This window comes from Xenopus laevis, chromosome 9_10S (genome assembly GCF_017654675.1).
Source record: "Xenopus laevis strain J_2021 chromosome 9_10S, Xenopus_laevis_v10.1, whole genome shotgun sequence".
NCBI lineage: Eukaryota > Metazoa > Chordata > Amphibia > Anura > Pipidae > Xenopus > Xenopus laevis.
In genome coordinates, this window is record NC_054388.1 from 82118886 (window position 1) to 82137382 (window position 18497).

Sequence of the window (18497 nt, forward strand, 5' to 3'; positions counted from 1 at the left end):
GAATGGTCAAATAGTCGAACGATTTTTACTTCGAATCCTTCGATTCGAAGTCATAGTCGAAGGTCGAAGTAGCCCATTCGATGGTCGAAGTAGGCCAAAAAAAACTTTGAAATTCGAAGTTTTTTTTACTTCGAATCCTTCACTCGAATTTAGTGAATCAGCCCCTTAAAATGCTTTCCTCTCTTGCTAGAATATGTATCATTCCCATTACCATCCATCTTCTTATCTTGCTTATGCAACTACGACAATGGAGTAAAGTGAGGGGGTTGAGTCCCATTGGGTTGCGTATATAGATTATCTGCGTATGCATTACTTCTTAGATCGCCACATTTTTTTGATATTTCACAAACGGAATGTGAATCGTCTCCTTTCTCATTAGCACTGTAAGAAACTCTTCTGCTATCGATCAGTAAGACCTCAGCATTGTCTTCTACACATGGAGCTTTTTTTCCACCCATCCATATTCATTGTTTTCTAGAGTTCAACAGTCAATCTGAATTAATGAAAACCTTCATTCCACTTCATCTAGAGCAGTGATCCCCAACCAGTAGCTCGTGAGCAACATGTTGCTCTCCAACCCCTTGGATGTTGCTCTCAGGGTCCTCAAAGCACATGATTATTTTTGAATTCCAAGCTTGAAAGCAAGTTTTAATTGCATAAAAACTAAGTATAGTGCCAAGTAGAGCCTCTTGTACACTTCCACTCCACATAGGGGCTACCAAATAGCCCATCACATCCATTATTTGGCGCCCCAAGGGACTTTTTCATGCTTGTGTTGCTCCCCAACTCTTTTTATATTTGAATGTGGCTCACGGTTTAAAAAGGTTGGGGACCCCTGGAGTAATCTAGAGCAGAAGACTTGCATTGTGATATGTTTTACCCTATATTTATTTGCATTAACAGGAATTAAATCATCTACTTTACTCACTTCTTCTTCTGCATACTTTTCATATAACAATATATAGTATATTGAAGCAAAATATTACATTGTCTTTAAATCTTTTGTTAAAGGCCTCCTAGACTTATCTTGTTTATCTTAACTTATCAAGTGGATCACAATCAAGCAGATTTACTTTTCATAACATATAGCAATATCTTATTCTTGTTGGTAGGTATTGATAAAACAAGATTTTACTTATTCATTAACTTATTCATTAACAATCACTACTAAAAGGATAAAAATGAAGAGCAATTGAAAAGATGCTTAGAATTAGCCCTTTATGTATCTAAGTGATCTAATTCATGGGAATTATGGGAAGCATGGAATGATTAAAGATGCCAAGGCACCTTCTCTAGCCTTCTACTTTCTCTTTAACAGTGGTCTTGAGATGAAATGAGATACATTATCTAAAATGGCACGAGATAACGCAAACATTGCAGTCATTCCGCAATGTAATGCAACGAGAAGGATAATTATAGTACAGTATATGTTATCTCTGTATTTCCCTTAATAGTAATGTCAGTATAAGCATTGTGACAGAAATATATGAATACATGTGAACATTTGAAATAAAATATATGCAGGCCAATTTCACCCTTAATAGCATTAAGTTACAGTCAATACTTGGATGGAGATGAACCTGGGTGTACTAAACCCAGCTGTAGCAAGCAATGTCAGTCACCAGCAGGAAGGGCCAGCAAGGCATTGTCCTGTTTTAAAAGGGTTATATGTTCTCAGGAGAAGAGGGTTGTACACATTCTTGTCAAAGTATTGGTAATGCTACATCTAGAATATGCAGTGCAGTTTGGTCACCAATCCTTAAAAAGGATTATATAGAAATAGAGTCCAAAGAAGAGCTACTAAGTTGATAAAAGTAACCGGTCTCAGGTATGAGGAAATAAGTTAGGATTGTTTTTGCTGGAGAAGCGGCACCTCTGGGGGTATAACTATATAAAGGGACCATACATTAAACTTTCTGATGCTTCATTCACCAGTAGGTCCTTCAAGTAATTCAAGGCCATCCATTCAGATTAGAGAATAGAAGGCTCCATCTTAAAGGAGAAGGAAACCCCCTGGGCGCAAAAATCCCTCCCCCCTCCCCTGTGTTGCCCCCCCTCCCCCCTAGCCTACCTGTCCCCCCGGGCAAATGCCCCTAACTTGTTAGGGGCATTTGCCCGGTGGGACAGGTAGGCCAGGGGGGAGGAAGGAGGGGGCAACACAGGGGAGGGGGAGGGTTTTTGCACCCAGGGAATTTCCTTCTCCTTTAAGATGCAGAAATTGTTTTTTAGTTAGAACTGTGAGGTTGTTGAATTCCCTCTCTGAGGCTGCTGTACTGGCATATACATTCCAAAGTTTCAAAAAAAGGTTTGGCCTTTTTAGAAAGTGTGGAAATACCAAGTTATTCCAATTAACTCTAGTACGGTGTTGATCCTGGGACTGGTTCAATTTCACTTAGCAGTCAGGAATTTTTCCCCTATAAAACAAATTGAAGAGGCTGCAGATGGGGGGGGGGGGTTGGGGTCCATCTCTAAAGGAAGTAATTAGGCAGGCTGAAAATTGACATTTTTTTAACCTCATCTACTAGTACTACATTACTATATACAGACAATTACTATATAGAGACCTATTAACACACTCGCATACATAAAAATATATCCACACACACCTGCAAATAGCTATTTCTAATGCTTCAAGAGAAAGTTCAAGTCCAAGAAACTTCTAGTTCTTTTCTATATAAAAACATAACCCCACTATGTGTCTATAATGTTCTCTAATGTACTTGTAAAGAATAAACAGATACCTTCTCAAGCGCCTTTTCTCCTGGGAAAGCAACCCCAACTTTCCTCATACTCTTCATAATCTTTCCACATAGTTTAAATATTCTATTACTTTTTACCTATTTAGTGGCACATCTTTTTATTGTTCATTAATATCCTTCTTAATTACTGGGGTCCATACTCAAAGTAAGGCCTTACCAGAGATCTATAAACATACAAAATTATTCTCTTCCTTCAAGTAAATCAAGTAATTCAAGTTTTTATGCATGACATTAGCTTTAGTAGCCACTGACTGACATTAACTAGAGTTTTTTTTTTTTATCAACCATAACCTCAAAATCCTTCTCAATACAAGTATGGGACCTATTATTCAGAATGTTCTGGACCTGGTTTTTTTGGGATAATGGATCTTTCCGTAATATAGATCTTTGTACCTTAAGTCTACTAGAAAATCAAGTAAACATGAAATAAACCCAGTTGGCTAGTTTTGCTTTCAATAAGGATTAATTATATTTTAAGCTGGCCATATACGGGCCGATAAAAGCTGCCGACAGACCGAGTCGGCAGCTTATTGGCCCGTGTATGGGGGCCCCCAACGGGCTTCCCCGATCGAGATCTGGCCGAAAATCGGCCAGATCTCGATCGGATGGGATTAAAAATCCCGTCGGATTGTGGCCGCATCTGTTCATTGATGCGGTCCCGCGATCCGACCGCCAGTTTGCGTTCGCTAGGATCCGATCGTTGGGCCCTAGGGCCCACGATCGGATCAGCCCGATATTGCCCACCTCAAGGTGGGCATATCAGAGGGAGATCCGCTCGTTTGGCGATAAAATGTAAGCTTTTTAACCTTTTACAATCTGACTCCGATCTTACTACTGTGTCCAAGCTTGTGCCAGCCTCCTTTGATGTTTCCTTGTGTTTGCTCCCTTTGCTGAAGGTCTGGGGTGTGTGCACCCGGGCCCACCGTGCATAGCGGTAAGCTCATTTAACAGATTTAAAATATTGCACATACTGGTTACACATTTGCATAGTTTGTCCATTTTCATGGTATAGCTTTTTTTTCTGTGCAACCGTAATGTAAGTAGTGGATATATATTTATGATTGGTAAATACTGTATTGTCTAGGTATTGGCAGGTATTCATTTATAATACACAAAAGCCATGAATATCCTGTAAATTATATCCTTATAAACGGTGAGTTCTGATGTCATCAGTTATAAACGGTGAGTTCTGATGTAATTTCTGTCACATGACTCACTGAAACTTGTGTATTATAATAAATAAAGTACCCCCTGTTGCAAAATATGAGGATATTAGAAGTTACCTCGGAGTTTCATGACCTGTATAAAAACACTCGGCCTTCGGCCTCGTGTTTTTATATGGTCATGAAACTCCTCGGTAACTTATAATATACTTATATTTTACAAGAGGGGGAACTTTATTCACTATATATGCATCAATAAAATTAAGTTCTGTATTCATGTTACATTTAAGGGTTACTTTGTGGAAATTCATTTAAGCATATAAATAGTTATTTATTTTTTGTAGGATTAATTGAATTTATTGCTACTTAATTCTACAGAGAAGTGGTAAAAGTACATAAATCTTCTTCCATTTGCTATACATCAACATGTATATGTATTACCAAGGATTCAGCGCGACCCCCATTACTCATCAGAGACATTTCCGAGTATGAAGCCAAAAAGGAAAAAAAAAATCTGTGAAACAACATGTTATAGTACATTAATTCAGAGTTGTCTAACTGGAGGTTTGTAAATCTAACCTCATATGTCTTTAGTAGGGATGCACCGAATCCACTATTTTGGATTCGGCCAAACCCCCGAATCCTTTGCGAAAGATTCGGCCGAATACCGAACCGAACCCTAATTTGCATATGCAAATTAGGGGTGGGAAGGGGGAAAACATTTTTTACTTCCTTGTTTTCTGACCAAAAAGTCACGGTGCCTGCAAAAAGTCACATTTCTCTCCCCGCCCCTAATTTGCATATGCAAATTAGGATTCAGTTCAGCCTGGCAGAAGGATTCGGCCGAATCCTGCTGAAAAAAGCAGAATCCTGGCCGAAACCTGGATTCGGTGCAGTCTTTAGGCTTATGCAAATTAGGGGTGGGAAGGAGGAAAACATTTTTTACTTTCTTGTTTTCTGACCAAAAAGTCACGGTGCCTGCAAAAAGTCAAATTTCTCTCCCCGCCCCTAATTTGCATATGCAAATTAGGATTCAGTACGGCCTGGCAGAAGGTGCAGTCTTTAGGCTTAAAGTGATATTGACACTAAAAAAATATTATTCAAAATATTAATGTACATCAGAAGTTACCTATAGCTCATGTTAATCGTTTTTCACGCATAGGGCTGCTTTTATAAGTAATTGTTACTTGAAGTTCCTAAAACGGACTGTTTTGCCAACCTGACTCAACATCTCAGAGTTTCTAATGCTAACAGACCACTGAAGCACAAATATGGCAGCCCCCTCAGAGAGGAACATGGGGGATCAGATAGGTAATCTAAAAGCATCTGTAAATACTTTTATGGCAAAATTATAGATAACATGCAAAGACAATATTATGATAGATGTAAAAAAAAGGTTTAATTTCTGGTGTCAGTATCTCTTTAAGTGTCATCATTTTAATAGAATCGATCACAAAAACATGCAGGTTGTCAACCAAATAGCCCAATACAAGGAAAGAGTTGAACATTGCTAGACTAGTTAAATTTTACATATTTCTCTGTATACACCTAATCTTTTAAAGTAGACCTGTCACCTAGACACAAAAAGCTGTATAATAAAAGTCCTTCTTAAATTAAACATTAAATCCAGTTTTTATTTTTTATTAAAGCATTCATAAGCTCATTTAAAAATCTCAGCCGTCAAATATTGCCTGCCCCTCCTCTATGCCTAGGCATAGAGGCGGGGCAGTCAATTACTTTCACTTTCCATTCAGCACTTCCTAGATGTCACTGCTCTCCCCACATTCCCCCGTTCTGTTAACCATTTAATTGTGTAGCCAGGGCATGGGGATGGACATCAGGTCCCCCATTCTGGTGCACAAACAAGATTCTGAGATGATACAAGGCTTGTCTTAATAACAGTGTCCACAAAATGGCTCCTGCCTGCTTGTTATAATTATGAATTCCCAGACTGCAGGAAATAAGATTCAAATAATTTATATAGTGGAATTAAAGTTCATTTTGTTTGACTAATATGATAAAATAGGATTTCCAATATTTTTTTTGGTTGACGGGTCCCCTTTAATTCAGATCATAAGCATTGCTAACTAGAAATTAAAAATTAAGTCCAACATAATTAAAAGCTTAGTTGTTTAAGTAACTATTATTCTTAACTTTTTTTTTCTCAGAAGCTAAAGGCATTTACTGCACATGTAAATATCTATATATTTTTTTTAAGTCCTGGAAAAGCTAACAGAGCAATTTCTGTTTATTATGACTTTTCACCGGTGGCACATTTTCAATAAAAATAATGCTCGGTCTAATGAATTAGCCTTTTTAATACTTGTAATTCAAGAACAAGAAATATATACACTGTGTAGTTAAAACAACTAAGAGTAATACAAATCCTAGAATACCTCAGAGTAACTAGCCATCTGTGTTTCTACTGGCACTGTACAATTAAAAGACCAACTGATGAAGTCATGTTATTGGTCATAATAGTGTAAAGTAAGAAAAACATTTTTTTTTTTTACTTTGCTAGTTTTTTTTTCACTGTGGCTTGTTCTAGACTACTGCTAGGTCTAGATCTTAAGGCTCTTGCAGTATTTGCAGTATGTATCTGCCCCTCATTTATCTGTACGAAGACCCCATTTTCTTCTGATTCAATGTCCCTGGAATCAATAAATTCAGATGGATCGTAGGATTGTGCTCTTCTTTTAACAGGCACCTTTGATATTTTTTGAGAAGCCCCCCTGTCCAAAGTAAACTGTATGGTTGCATTAGGTACTTGTGTGTTGATTTGATCAGAGACATCACAAGTTTCTGTTTCTGAGCTGCTGCAACATGGGTATTTCGGGACTGAGGGATTCCCAGAGGGGGTACGGGAGTCTTTACTAGGACCTGATAATGACTCTGAATTTGGTGCTCTGTTGTGAGAAAGTGTTAACATATTTGTAGCAATCAAACCAAGATGCTTTTCAATAGATGACGCTATATGTCCCAAATGCATATCAATTGATGACGCTATATGAGACAAATGCATGTCAATTGATTGCTGTAGGCCGTGTGCGGATTGGCTCATCTCATTGCGTAACAAACGAATTTCTGATATGAGTTTTTGTTGGGTGATTTGGCTAGCCTTGAAATGGTCTGAGAATTGCTGGTTGTCACCCCTAATCTCTCTGTGAAATGTTGGAAATGTGCTTTGTTGCATTGTTGTTTCTGTCACTTCTGTGCATTGCTTCTCCTGCTCCACAGTGTCATCAATATATTCTTCTGTGTCCTGGGTAGTTGTTATGGCTAAAACATTAAGTAGACAATAAAAGAGTTAGCAATTACAGCAACTACCCGCCATTTGTGAAAAATACAATGAAAGGTGGCACATTATATGAGATGTGGATAAGCACTAAGCCAACATGCTTTACTGCATCTATTCCCTTTAATAAACTGTATATCACACTACACACAAGTTTATAGCCTGTACAATTTTTCAGCAAATGGAACTATGGATTATGTTTAAGTTTAGCTGGTTAAGTCTGCAGGCAAAACAATTGGGTAAGTGGTCTAATATTTTAAATAGCTGATATATATTTTGTTAGTTCTTGTGTGCACATAACTAGTGACAGCGAGGCATTGTCAAGTACTTGCTGTGACTATGAAGATTTTCATAGTCATAGATATAGATTGACCTATACTAGATATACTTGCTGTGCTTAACCTCTAGCTATCTGTGTCAATTATTCTGATATATCAATGAGCAACTACAATGTACTCACATGATAACATGCATGTTATGTAATACACAATGGCTTGCAAGTACAGGTATGGGATCAGTTCCACCGGAAGCCCATTATCCTGAAAGCTCCGAATTACGGAAAGGCCGTCTCCCATAGACTCCATTTTATCCAAAAAATAATTTCCTCTTTCTCTGCAATAATCATGTCCCTTGTACATGATTGAAACTTGGATATAATTGATCCTTATTAGAAGCAAAACCAGCTTATTGTGTTTATGTAATGTCTACATTATTTTCTAGTAGACTTAAGTTATGAAGATCCAAATTTCCTTATCCGGAAAACCCCAGGTCCCCGAGCTTCTGGATGACAGTTACCAAACCTGTACTTGCATTTGTATTTAGATTTGCTGAAATCGTACTATTTGCTGAAATCTGCTTATTTTGTGCTAAGAAATATGACAATATGAACAGTTAAGACAATAAAACAATTATAAAAAAGACAGTTTAATTGCTACAATAGTTGCTAATCTTCCACAGACACTGCTGAGAAATGTATCAACTAAATGTAGCAAATTGTAACAGTTCAGAATCCGCACCTGAATTACTGAGCTGCCAGATTGAAACAAAAAGGGAGAACATTTAACTGTAAACTTCAATTTTGGAAAAAATGGTAAACGGCAAAACATAGAAAGCAATTTATACCCGGTGAACAGTCTGAAAACAACAGAACTGAAAACAATGCACAAATAAATTGTTTACATTTTGCATTTTATATGTAATTAATGCATATCTGCCAGGCCCCCATTCAGAGGACAATTTCATCAGGCCCAGAACAACAGCACCAACTCTCCCCACCCCGTTGGCAGCCTTAATATGAACCTCAAAGGAGCTGTAAGGACTGCTGAATAAGCAAACCATTAAAGTTAAGTATTAAAGTTTATGCTATTCTAAGCATCATTACATTCAGTATTTTACTTTTAAAATGCCAAAATATTATTGGGGTGGTTCACCTTCAAACAACTAGTTGTTTTCAGATAGATCACCAGAAATAAAGACTTTTTCCCAATGACTTTTTATTTTCTGTGTGTGACTGTTTTTCTAATATTGAAGTGTAAAGTGTAATTTTTCACCTTCTGTAGCAGCTCTGGGATGGGGGGTCGCTGACCCTGTATACTGTACTAAATGGATACATTTAGCTGATACATTTCTTATCTTTGTCCCTGCTGAGCAGAATCCCTGAGTTTCATCACAGGCAGCTGTTAGAATTGATACAATAGTTGCTAATACTCCAGAGAAGCTCCTGAGAAATGGATCAACTAAATGTTGCACAATTGTAACAGTTTAGAGTCTGCGCCTGAATTACTGAGCTGCCAGACTCAAACATTCAACTTTAAATGGCTACTAGTCCTAGTGCATTTAAATGATACCCTATATTATATTTCTGCCGATAAAATGAGCTAACATAAAACAAAAGACAGAATTACCAGCATTTGATGTAAATATGGCACTACTTGTGTCCAAATCTGAAATCCCCTGGATCTGATGGGGATGTATAGTCTCCTGTAACAGCCTTTGGTGGTGAGGGGGTTGGAAAACCGGGGACACAGCTTCAAGATGGTGGCCAAATGGTTCAAAGACACTTAACTTCATCTTGGTGCGCCGCCTGAGATCATGCCACCTCTTCTTTATTTCACTAACTGTCCGGGTGGTGACTCCAATGGCATTGACCTTTGCCACAATACCCTCCCAAATTTTGTTTTTGACAGCTGTAGGCGTCTTTACACTGAGCTCGCCAAAGAGTTGGCTCACATTATCATGTACCTAATGGAAAAGAGACAATATTTATATGTTGAGGTTTATTATTTTCTATTCATATTTACACAGAATACAACTATTCCACTTGGGTGTTTTCAAAGCACATCCATGTATTGTGCCCTTCAAGCATAATCTTGTTTTGGAACCAGCTTTCTAAAAGAGCAAATACATTTTCCATATTAAGCTTAAAAAAGCTAGAGATTAGGCAAGCCATTGCAGTCGTCTCCCATGGTTCCATGTGTCGGTAATAGACATGATCCCATATTTTAGCAGAGAAATAATCAAAACTGCCCTATCCTGCCTAAAATTCAAATTAATGGCAGATGGGTTGTTTTGCAACCTGCACTAAACCTCCTCCAGTGCGGGCGACAAAGTGGCATAATTTACATTTCCACCAAGATTAATATACATTGCTGGCTGCTGGAAAAACATACGCATCCCATAGTTGCCAGACGTTGCCTTGCTAAAGGCAAATCTTTGCCTACACTGTTAAAGGAACAGTTTTGTGCAAAAATAAAAACTGGATAAATAGGCTGTGCAAAATAAAAAATAATTCTAATATAGTAAGGCTGAAGTGAACGGATGTCTAATGTAATAGTCAGAACCCAACTTCCTGCTTTTCAGCTCTCTAACTCAGTCAGCGACTTTAAGGGGGGCCAAATGGGACATAACTGTTCAATGAGATTGCAATTGATCCTCTGCATTCAGCTCAGATTCAAAAGCAACAGTTATGACCCATGTGGGCCCCCCCCTCAAGTCTCTGATTGGTTACTGCTGATAACAAATCAGTGGAAACCAAGAGAGCTGCAAAGCAGGAAGTAGTGTTCTGGCTATTATGTTAGACATCCAGTCACTTCAGCCTTTATACGTTCCATTTTTGGCTAATTAACTATATTAGAAACATTTTTTATTTTGCACAGCCTATCTATTTACCCAGTTTTTATTTTTGTACTAAACAATTCCATTAAATATCATCCCTGCACCACCTAGTGGCAGATGTGAGGACTTGCATGATATTGAAATGGCTATTTCTCCCAGCACAGAATAGCCGATAATGAGCTTTGATGACTGACCACACCATTTAAAAGACAAAACAGTTTGAAAATACAACTTTAAAAAGACATTTCCAAGGCAAACTTTGTAATAAAGTACTAACTATGCAATTAACATGTAGTCACAACAGTATACATTTTGCACTAATTACAATTAACAGAGAAACACACCACACAAGAGTGTCAAAAATATGCCCACCATCAGTTTATATTTGGCACAAAAATATCTAGAAATTGTGTTATAAGGGCAATCTGTGCTTTCTTTTTAAAAAGTTATGATCGGGGATATTCCTTGTCCATCTGTGTTACATAAAATGTGTAATGTTGACTTGAGTAACATATACTATAAAGTGGTTCTTTTTCACTCATGAAATTCTCTAGTGGAGAGGTTTCTATATAAGGTTAAAAAATCCCCCCACTTGTCTGATTGAACACAGATGTGTTATTCAAATTACAACATACGATGAGTTAAAATATATAATTTATCTTGCTTTATAATTTAAATTGCATTTAAGTTATAAAATGTTAGTCTGTCACAAGAAGAGCCAGCAATGAACTGAACACTGGGGCTGTATGTAGTGTGTGACCTGCCCCAGACCCTGATGGCACAGTGTGGTCAGAGGACAGTGTGAGAGTGGAAGAAGAATCTCTCAAACATTTTTCAACTTCCTTTGATTTTTAACTTGGCTCCCTAGCCTCCCCAATGGGAAAATGATAAAGGTGCAAGTTCAGGATAAAAATAGGAAGAATGTTACCATATTTGAAAAATGCATTAAAGACTGCATTATTTCTCATGAATAAGCAATGCAAGCTGACTGAGAAAAAACCCCACAGAATTGCATTGAAATCAGCTTTAAAGGGAATTGCTCTGTTCATCATAGACAGGAGTTATCTTGTAGGTATTATGCAAATTAAAAGATTGCACATCTATGGTCGGCCAGTTGTCTCCTGTGTGGATTTAATTTTGTCCCCACTTTCTCTTTTATGGATAGAATAGTGTAAGAGAACATATATACAGCTGATTATTAAGTAAATGTTATAATTTGAAATTATGTATTTATATGGAGAACCACTACACCTCTATTCCACACTGCTATATGTAACAATAATTGGCTAAAAAATAAATTATTGGAGGCTCTCAAAAAAAATTGTTGTACAGAGTTTGAAAATGGTTTTAAATGGTGTATAACTGTTTAGTAAAAGTTATTTTTGCAAATAAAAGGGATGATTATGGGGTCCAAATGTGGCCCTGTTCTACATGCATATCTTTATTGTCCTTATGACGTTTCATATAATACAATGTGCTCCTTCAGGTATTGTTTTATCTACACTTTTTTTTTGTAAGTTGTGGACCACATCACATTGGACCCATCAGCAGTCTGGTCAGAAAACTGGTCTGATTCTTGACATTATGGGTATACTTGGCAAATTCACAAATTGCATTTATTACCTTTTAGTCCTACTTGGGAGTTACAGTAGCCATGTGACCATATTTCACCCTAAATGTGTCCCTAAAAAATACAGCAGTTATATTACTTTCTAGGACAGACATGCAATATATCTTAATTCATGAGCAATTCGATTTTACGTTTGAACATACGAGGTGCCACAGATGACTAGAAGGCTGTGCAGTGTAGTTAAAACTGGCAAAACTGAATAAAAGAATATAAGCAAAAATTAGGTGTGGTAGTAAGAAAGTTAAGTAGAATAAATAAAACCGCTGTACTTATACATATGTTTATGGACTTCAAACCCATTATGTAGGCAATAAAGGACTAGTTTGAAAAGAAAAACTCACCTCTTGTACTAAAACATTTAACTCGTCATCTGAGAAGCGCATCTTCCTTATTCTTGGCAAAGATGTGATTGGGCAGTGAACCCCATCTGTCATAAAGGCATCTTCATGTGCATCAGTTTCCAATTCAGAGGTGTCATCTGTTTCATGTTCAGAGATGTCCTCGATCTCAAATTTGAGTATGTCCTCTCTTGCAAATCTATGTAAATCATCTGAGTCCAGAGGTATTGGGGAATGCTCACATTTAATGGGTTTCTCAATTAGGAGATCTTGGTGGCTGGTATTCATCCTTCTTTTCCCACTATTATTATCAGAAAAAGTAGCAGCAGTGTCTGTAGAGCCAGGAAGTATTCCCACCATTTCTGCTAGGGAGAAGGCTGCAAATGTAAGATACTAGGTCAAAGAATGTTTTTCAGGGGATGTGGATAACACCAGAGTTTCAGGAGCAAAACAAGCAACTATAATGTGGCATTACATTATAGGAAATTTTACACCATATAGTAGCAGAACTAGTAACATCATCTCCAAGACTCAGGTTCAACCTTTGTTTTCTAAATGAGCCTGCTAGTTGATACAGGAGTAGAAGAAACCCCTATCTGAAGCCTCTTCAAAATTAAGAGAGGGAGAAAATGCCTTCCTGTCTCCAAGTAAACAAACCCTGGATCACCTTTGAACAAAGAGTTAATTTCAGTAACCTTGCACTTTTTCACTTTCCATTCTTTTCTTCAAACTATCTAAGGACTCATTGGATGCTATCTTTGTCAAATATATATATATATATATATATATATATATATATATATATAAACCCACATATTCAAAGAACCTGCACTCCCATATAAAACTTCAACAATAAATAATTGAAGTTTTATATGGGAGAGCTGGTTCTTTGAATACGTGGTTATATAAATTTTAACCGTGCACCCCGGCTTTATATGCCAAAATAACGGTTGCCTTTGAGTGCGGATACTCAATGGACTGTGATATTTATCTCAAAACAGCAAGGGATCCGCACTCATAGGTCTTGTGAAAAAAAACAACGTTTAATTCTCAACGTTTCGGCTCTTAAGCTGGCCATAGATGTTGAGCTTTTTAAAAGATCCGATCCTCATCGTGAGACCACGATTTTCTCGGAACGATCGTACAATCGTATTAATTGACCATCAACTAAAAAGACCAATTTGCCAGGAAAACAAAGGGGAGCTGCCTGCTTGGCCCTGAAAACATAGATAGATTGCACTGGGACCGACAAAGATTTTTTGACCTGGCCGATCAATTTCCTGACAGATGAGGGCTGAAAAATCGTAAGATGTACGATCATTCGAATCACACTAACTGTGCAATAATAACAGCCCAGACTATTTCAACATTCACACGTCTATTGTCCAGGGACTCCACAAAAATACACCAGACTATTGATAAAGGACACTCTAACCTGACGAAAATGGAAAAAGAGGCTATTATAATCAGACAAGCTGACAAGGGAGGTGCCATAGTTTTGCTTGACAAGGACTACTATGTGACTGAGATCTTACAGCAACTGGGGGATGCCAATACTTATACTAGACTGTCATACGACCCTACCAATAAGTATAAACAGAAATAAGAAAGTCTGATTTCCATGGGAGTGATGGCCGGGTGGCTATCGCAGAGCACAGGGCAATTAATGGGGACAGATTTTCCCAGAACTCCATTTATATACACTATACCTGAATTTACATAAATCTTTGACAACTCCCCCAGGATGTCCCATTATCTCGGCTACCAGGTCACTATTTGAACCAGTAGCCAAATTTTGGGATTATTTTTTACAGCCAGTGGTCGAACAGGTGGGGTCATATATCAAAGACACTAAACACTTACTGACTTTGTTAAAGGATGTGAAGGCACCATGGATGTCTCTAGTTTGTATACAGTCATTCCACACATTGAAGGCATAGCTGTATGCAAAAAGGCACTGCAGAGGCACCACCAGGGTCCGCCTACGGCGGGTTTTTTGATTTAGCAACTTGACATGGTACTATTGCATAACCATTTCATGTTTCAAGATTCTTTTTTTCTGCAAATGTCAGGCACCATGATGGGTTTGAATGTATGAGACCGAGTACTTACTACCTATGGGTGGTAACAACATAATTTTCTATAAACGCTACATAGACGATCTCTTGTTACTCTGGACTGGCATGACTGATGATCTTATTACCTTCAGTGAGACTTTAAACAGACTTGACTTTCCGATCAAATTGACAATGACTTTTGCCCTACAGAAAATCCACTACCTAGATCTGACGATTTATAAAAATAATGAGGGACTAGGCACTACACTGTATAAAAAACCTACAGACAGAAATAGTATGATTTATGCAAATTCCAACCACCCCCCACACGTCTCGAGGGGTCCTATACTCACAGTTCCTCAGAGTCATTAGGAACAATACTGATCACACAAATGCTGAACTACAACTCTCAGAGCTAGCTGATCAGTTCCGAAACAGGGGATATTCTGCCAACTTTATTGAAGGTCAATTACAGCGTGCTAAGAAACTCACTCAAAGTGACTTATTATAAGACCAAAGGGTTCAAAAACCACAACCAGAGTTGATCTTTACCACACAGTGGACCACGGCAAGGGCACAATTTAAGACTGCCATAACCGGAGATTGTGAATACAGACACTCGTCTTTCTTTTTTGGATAAAAAAAAAAAAGACCCCTACTTGCGTATCGAAGGGGGGAAAATCGAAGTGATCTCTTGGTTGTTAAAGATGTACTGGCAGAACCAAAAAGTGGACACACCTGTTGGATATACCACTGAAAAAGGGTTGCTTGTCATGCAACGGAATGCTACAGGGAACTCACTTCACACACCCTAGAACGGGGCACAAGTACACCATCAACCATAGACTAACGTGCACCACAGACCATGTAGTGTACATGGCACGGTGCCCGTGGCTTACAATACATAGGGACGACCACTACCACTTACCGGTAGAGGATGAACAATCACCGAAGTGCGATTAGATTGGCCCTGTCCTCAGGCAAAGCGGCCCAACCGGTGCCGAAACATTGGCTCAAACACAAGACATACAGTTTCGCCAAATGTTAATAGATCATATACCAGCACCACAGAGGGCTGGAGATAGAGACCTATTATTAATGCAGAGGGAGTCCATGTGGATCTTTATATTGGAAACTCTGGCTCCAAAAGGGTTAAATGAATCCCTTCTGATGTCCCCTTTTTTCTAACCAGGGAACCCACATCATAGAGTGGATGCCAGTCTTGCTTTTTTTTGTCTCTTTTTTTGCTTTTTGAATTGATCATACTTTCTGGAATGAGTGAATATGGCTGTAAATCACCACTTAAGTTGGGTTATACTGATCATTGGTTATAATAAGGGAAGGCCATTCAGTGTGTTTCTCCCCCCCCCCTATTTTATTCCGTCTAGACATAACTTTCAGTCTCCCAACAGGATTGCCCCATGATGGAATTTTAAGGCAAGACAGTAAGGTCAGTAATAAATGGGATAGCATAAGTAAGACATCTACAAGCCATATGGAGTGATGCCTTATTCTTTCACATTTTTTATTTTATTGATTATTTTCTATTTGTTAAAGTTTTTAAATTTCTTCATTTTTCTATTTGTATTGTTTTCATTTCTTACAGTTTCTAAGATTTCATGTGGTTCCTCTGGTTTTTCTTCATTTCTTCAGCAACAGTTGGCTGTTCTTTTGTGGCCTTTGTTACAAAACATTTACATTGTCAAGACATTGAGCAAATTTGCTCCAATACAGTTGTATCTATACAAGGGACTTCCATGATTACAACGATTTCTTTATCTTTATTTGTGTGGAACTATATCAGGCCAAATGCAAGATTACTATAATAGTTGTATTTGTTGGTAATATATATATATATATATATATATATATATATATTGAAAGACATTTTTATACAATATTTCTGTAGCCGTTATTTCAGTGGTTTTTCCCTTCGTCTGCTGGGAGGTCTAGTTCAGCTATATATGATGGCCGGCCCCACACAGGGTCTCGGACTACGTCTGGTGGAACCTGTAATTATGGAAGGTTGGAATATATTAAATCTTGGATGCTGCAACACCCTTTGCAATTTATGTATGATTTGTTGGGCTATATGCGCTGAAAGGCTTCAAGTGTTCTGCTGTAATCCGTGAATATCTCTCCGTACTGTTAGTTCTTAAAATGTACTTCACTTTACCTACTGCTCTGCAGTGTGTGCGGTTGGATACAGAAGCACTAGTTTTAACCCATAGGAATTGTGGTGAGAGGCACCGCTGTGACATATCGTGCACAAAGAAGCCTGTAAGCTACGCGATACGTGAGCGATACTACTTGTTGCCGTAACAGTGCAGATTAGAGTATGGTGATTGGGGTCGTGACAGTGCAGAGGTGTGTATGGGCGATCAGTAGATGGAATGTTTTGCGTCCCTGCAGGTAGCGCTAATACATACGTTTTTCTCCGTGCCTCTAGTGGTGGCGACAGATCTCGATATTTGTAGCCGCATGCAGTCTCCCGGCAGATGACATGTGAAGGTACCTGCCCTGCACACCAACATACCATCAGGGGGTGCCTTTGTTTTTAATTTTATGCTTCTTCCTAATCTTTCACAGTCGTAGGATATTTGTGTAATTTTTCTTATATACACTTATTTCACGCTGAGATGTTTGCCCCTATCAATTATTCATTATGGGGTTATAGTTCACGATTGATTTGATTGGGTGAACTACACATATGATGTAATAGGCTCACACACGCCCACTGCTTAGCATCTTTTGAATCGCATTTGGTGCCTTTTCTGTACACCTATATTTATAAATATGTGTGTTTGTGGTTTGGCTTACACCTCCTGATGACGGCTCATGGCTAAGAGTTTTTTTTTTTTTACAAGACCTATGAGTGCGGATCCCTTGCTGTTTTGATATCATTACTGAGTGAGTGTGTGTGTGTATCGGGCTGACCTGAAACATACGGATCGGGCTGGCTCCTGCACAAAAACCTCGACCTATCACTGCCGGCTATATACTCGCGCGGGTCTACAAATAGAGGGGGAATGGCAGGTCAGGTGTGAGTTGAGAGGGGACAGGTAAGGATTGGGTTGAGAATTTCCGAACTTTTTATCATTTAAAAGATAGGACAAATTTGGTGATTGATGTACAACAAAAAACATAATTAACTTGGGACAAATTGTACAAAGTTTCAAAATCATTTGTTAAAGAAGTGGTAATAGTGGTTATTGTATTAAAAACTGAAAACACAACAATATACTTATTCTTATATAAAAAAAATATATTGTGTTTTGGATATAAGTGTGGGCAAATTCAGCAGAGATCCCTGGTCTGACTTGCACCTGACTAATTAATTAAAAGAAATTAATTAAAAAATCTGCATGGTTGTTTGTATTAGAAACAGAAAAAGGGTTGCTTACATGTTAAGTTTACTAATCTTTGAAGACATTGCTGGTTGTGTTAAGCTTGAAAATGGCAGGCTACTAGAAGCTGTCAACTTGACTTTTCCCCCTTATAATTTTTCACCTTAATATTTATTTTAAGAGGACAGTATAGACCTTTGCAATGGATAGTGCCTAAGCTTGTTGCCATTTTTTTAAAATGGGAAAATATCTATAGTTTTTGTTATTCTGTGCTCTAAACAGGGCAACATTTGAAAATGAAACCAAAACCACATTCTGCTTCCTGATCCCAAAGAGAAATTCCAAACAAAGCAGCCGCAGTCAGTTATTTGTTTAGATAAAGAGCAGCTCATTATACAAAGGCGCCCCAGTTACTACTGGTGTGATGGACTACTGGTATTGATCTCTGGGACCAGTAAGTAGACTGCGGCTTTAGGTTTATTGCTAATTTCAATGGAAATATTACAGTATGTTAACAACAGGTATTCCAAAACCAATTGTCTATTTGACAAATATATAGTGACAAACAAGCCTGGGAATGATCGGCTGCGGCACAAAGGTGACAACACAGTATAAAAACATAAACAAATGCCTCAAAGTGTAAGTGTTGAACCTTGCTAAAGCTCGCCAGCTTGCCACTCACCTAGCTGTTTCACCTTCTAGATATAACATCTCATACCTGGAGAATACAAGCACTCGGCGTCACCTGTAGCCAAAGTCACGTGTTGCTAAGTGACGTCAACTTCCGCCTTTTT

General features: G+C 38.1%; 1 protein-coding gene across 3 annotated transcripts; it reads right to left on the bottom strand.

The window, feature by feature from the left end:
• Window positions 1-6222: 6222 nt before the first annotated feature.
• trhd.S (tumorhead S homeolog) lies at window positions 6223-18495 on the bottom strand. 3 transcript variants are annotated; one of them, XM_018237289.2, is made up of 4 exons: window positions 18386-18495; window positions 12303-12676; window positions 9122-9458; window positions 6223-7201 (listed from the first exon to the last, which is right to left on the bottom strand). In XM_018237289.2, exons 2-4 carry the CDS (start codon window positions 12657-12659, stop codon window positions 6432-6434), a joined length of 1464 nt encoding a protein of 487 aa, XP_018092778.1. In that variant the 5' UTR covers window positions 12660-12676; window positions 18386-18495; the 3' UTR covers window positions 6223-6431.
• Window positions 18496-18497: the final 2 nt, after the last annotated feature.

Coding starts and splice junctions, on each gene's coding strand:
- trhd.S (XM_018237289.2), bottom strand. CDS start 12,659: ATGGTGGGAATACTTCCTGGCTCTACAGACACTGCTGCTACTTTTTCT. Junction 9,459..12,302: donor TAAATGTTTTAGTACAAGAG/GTGAGTTTTTCT, acceptor CTTTTCCATTAG/GTACATGATAATGTGAGCCA. Junction 7,202..9,121: donor CATATTTACATCAAATGCTG/GTAATTCTGTCT, acceptor TTAATGTTTTAG/CCATAACAACTACCCAGGAC.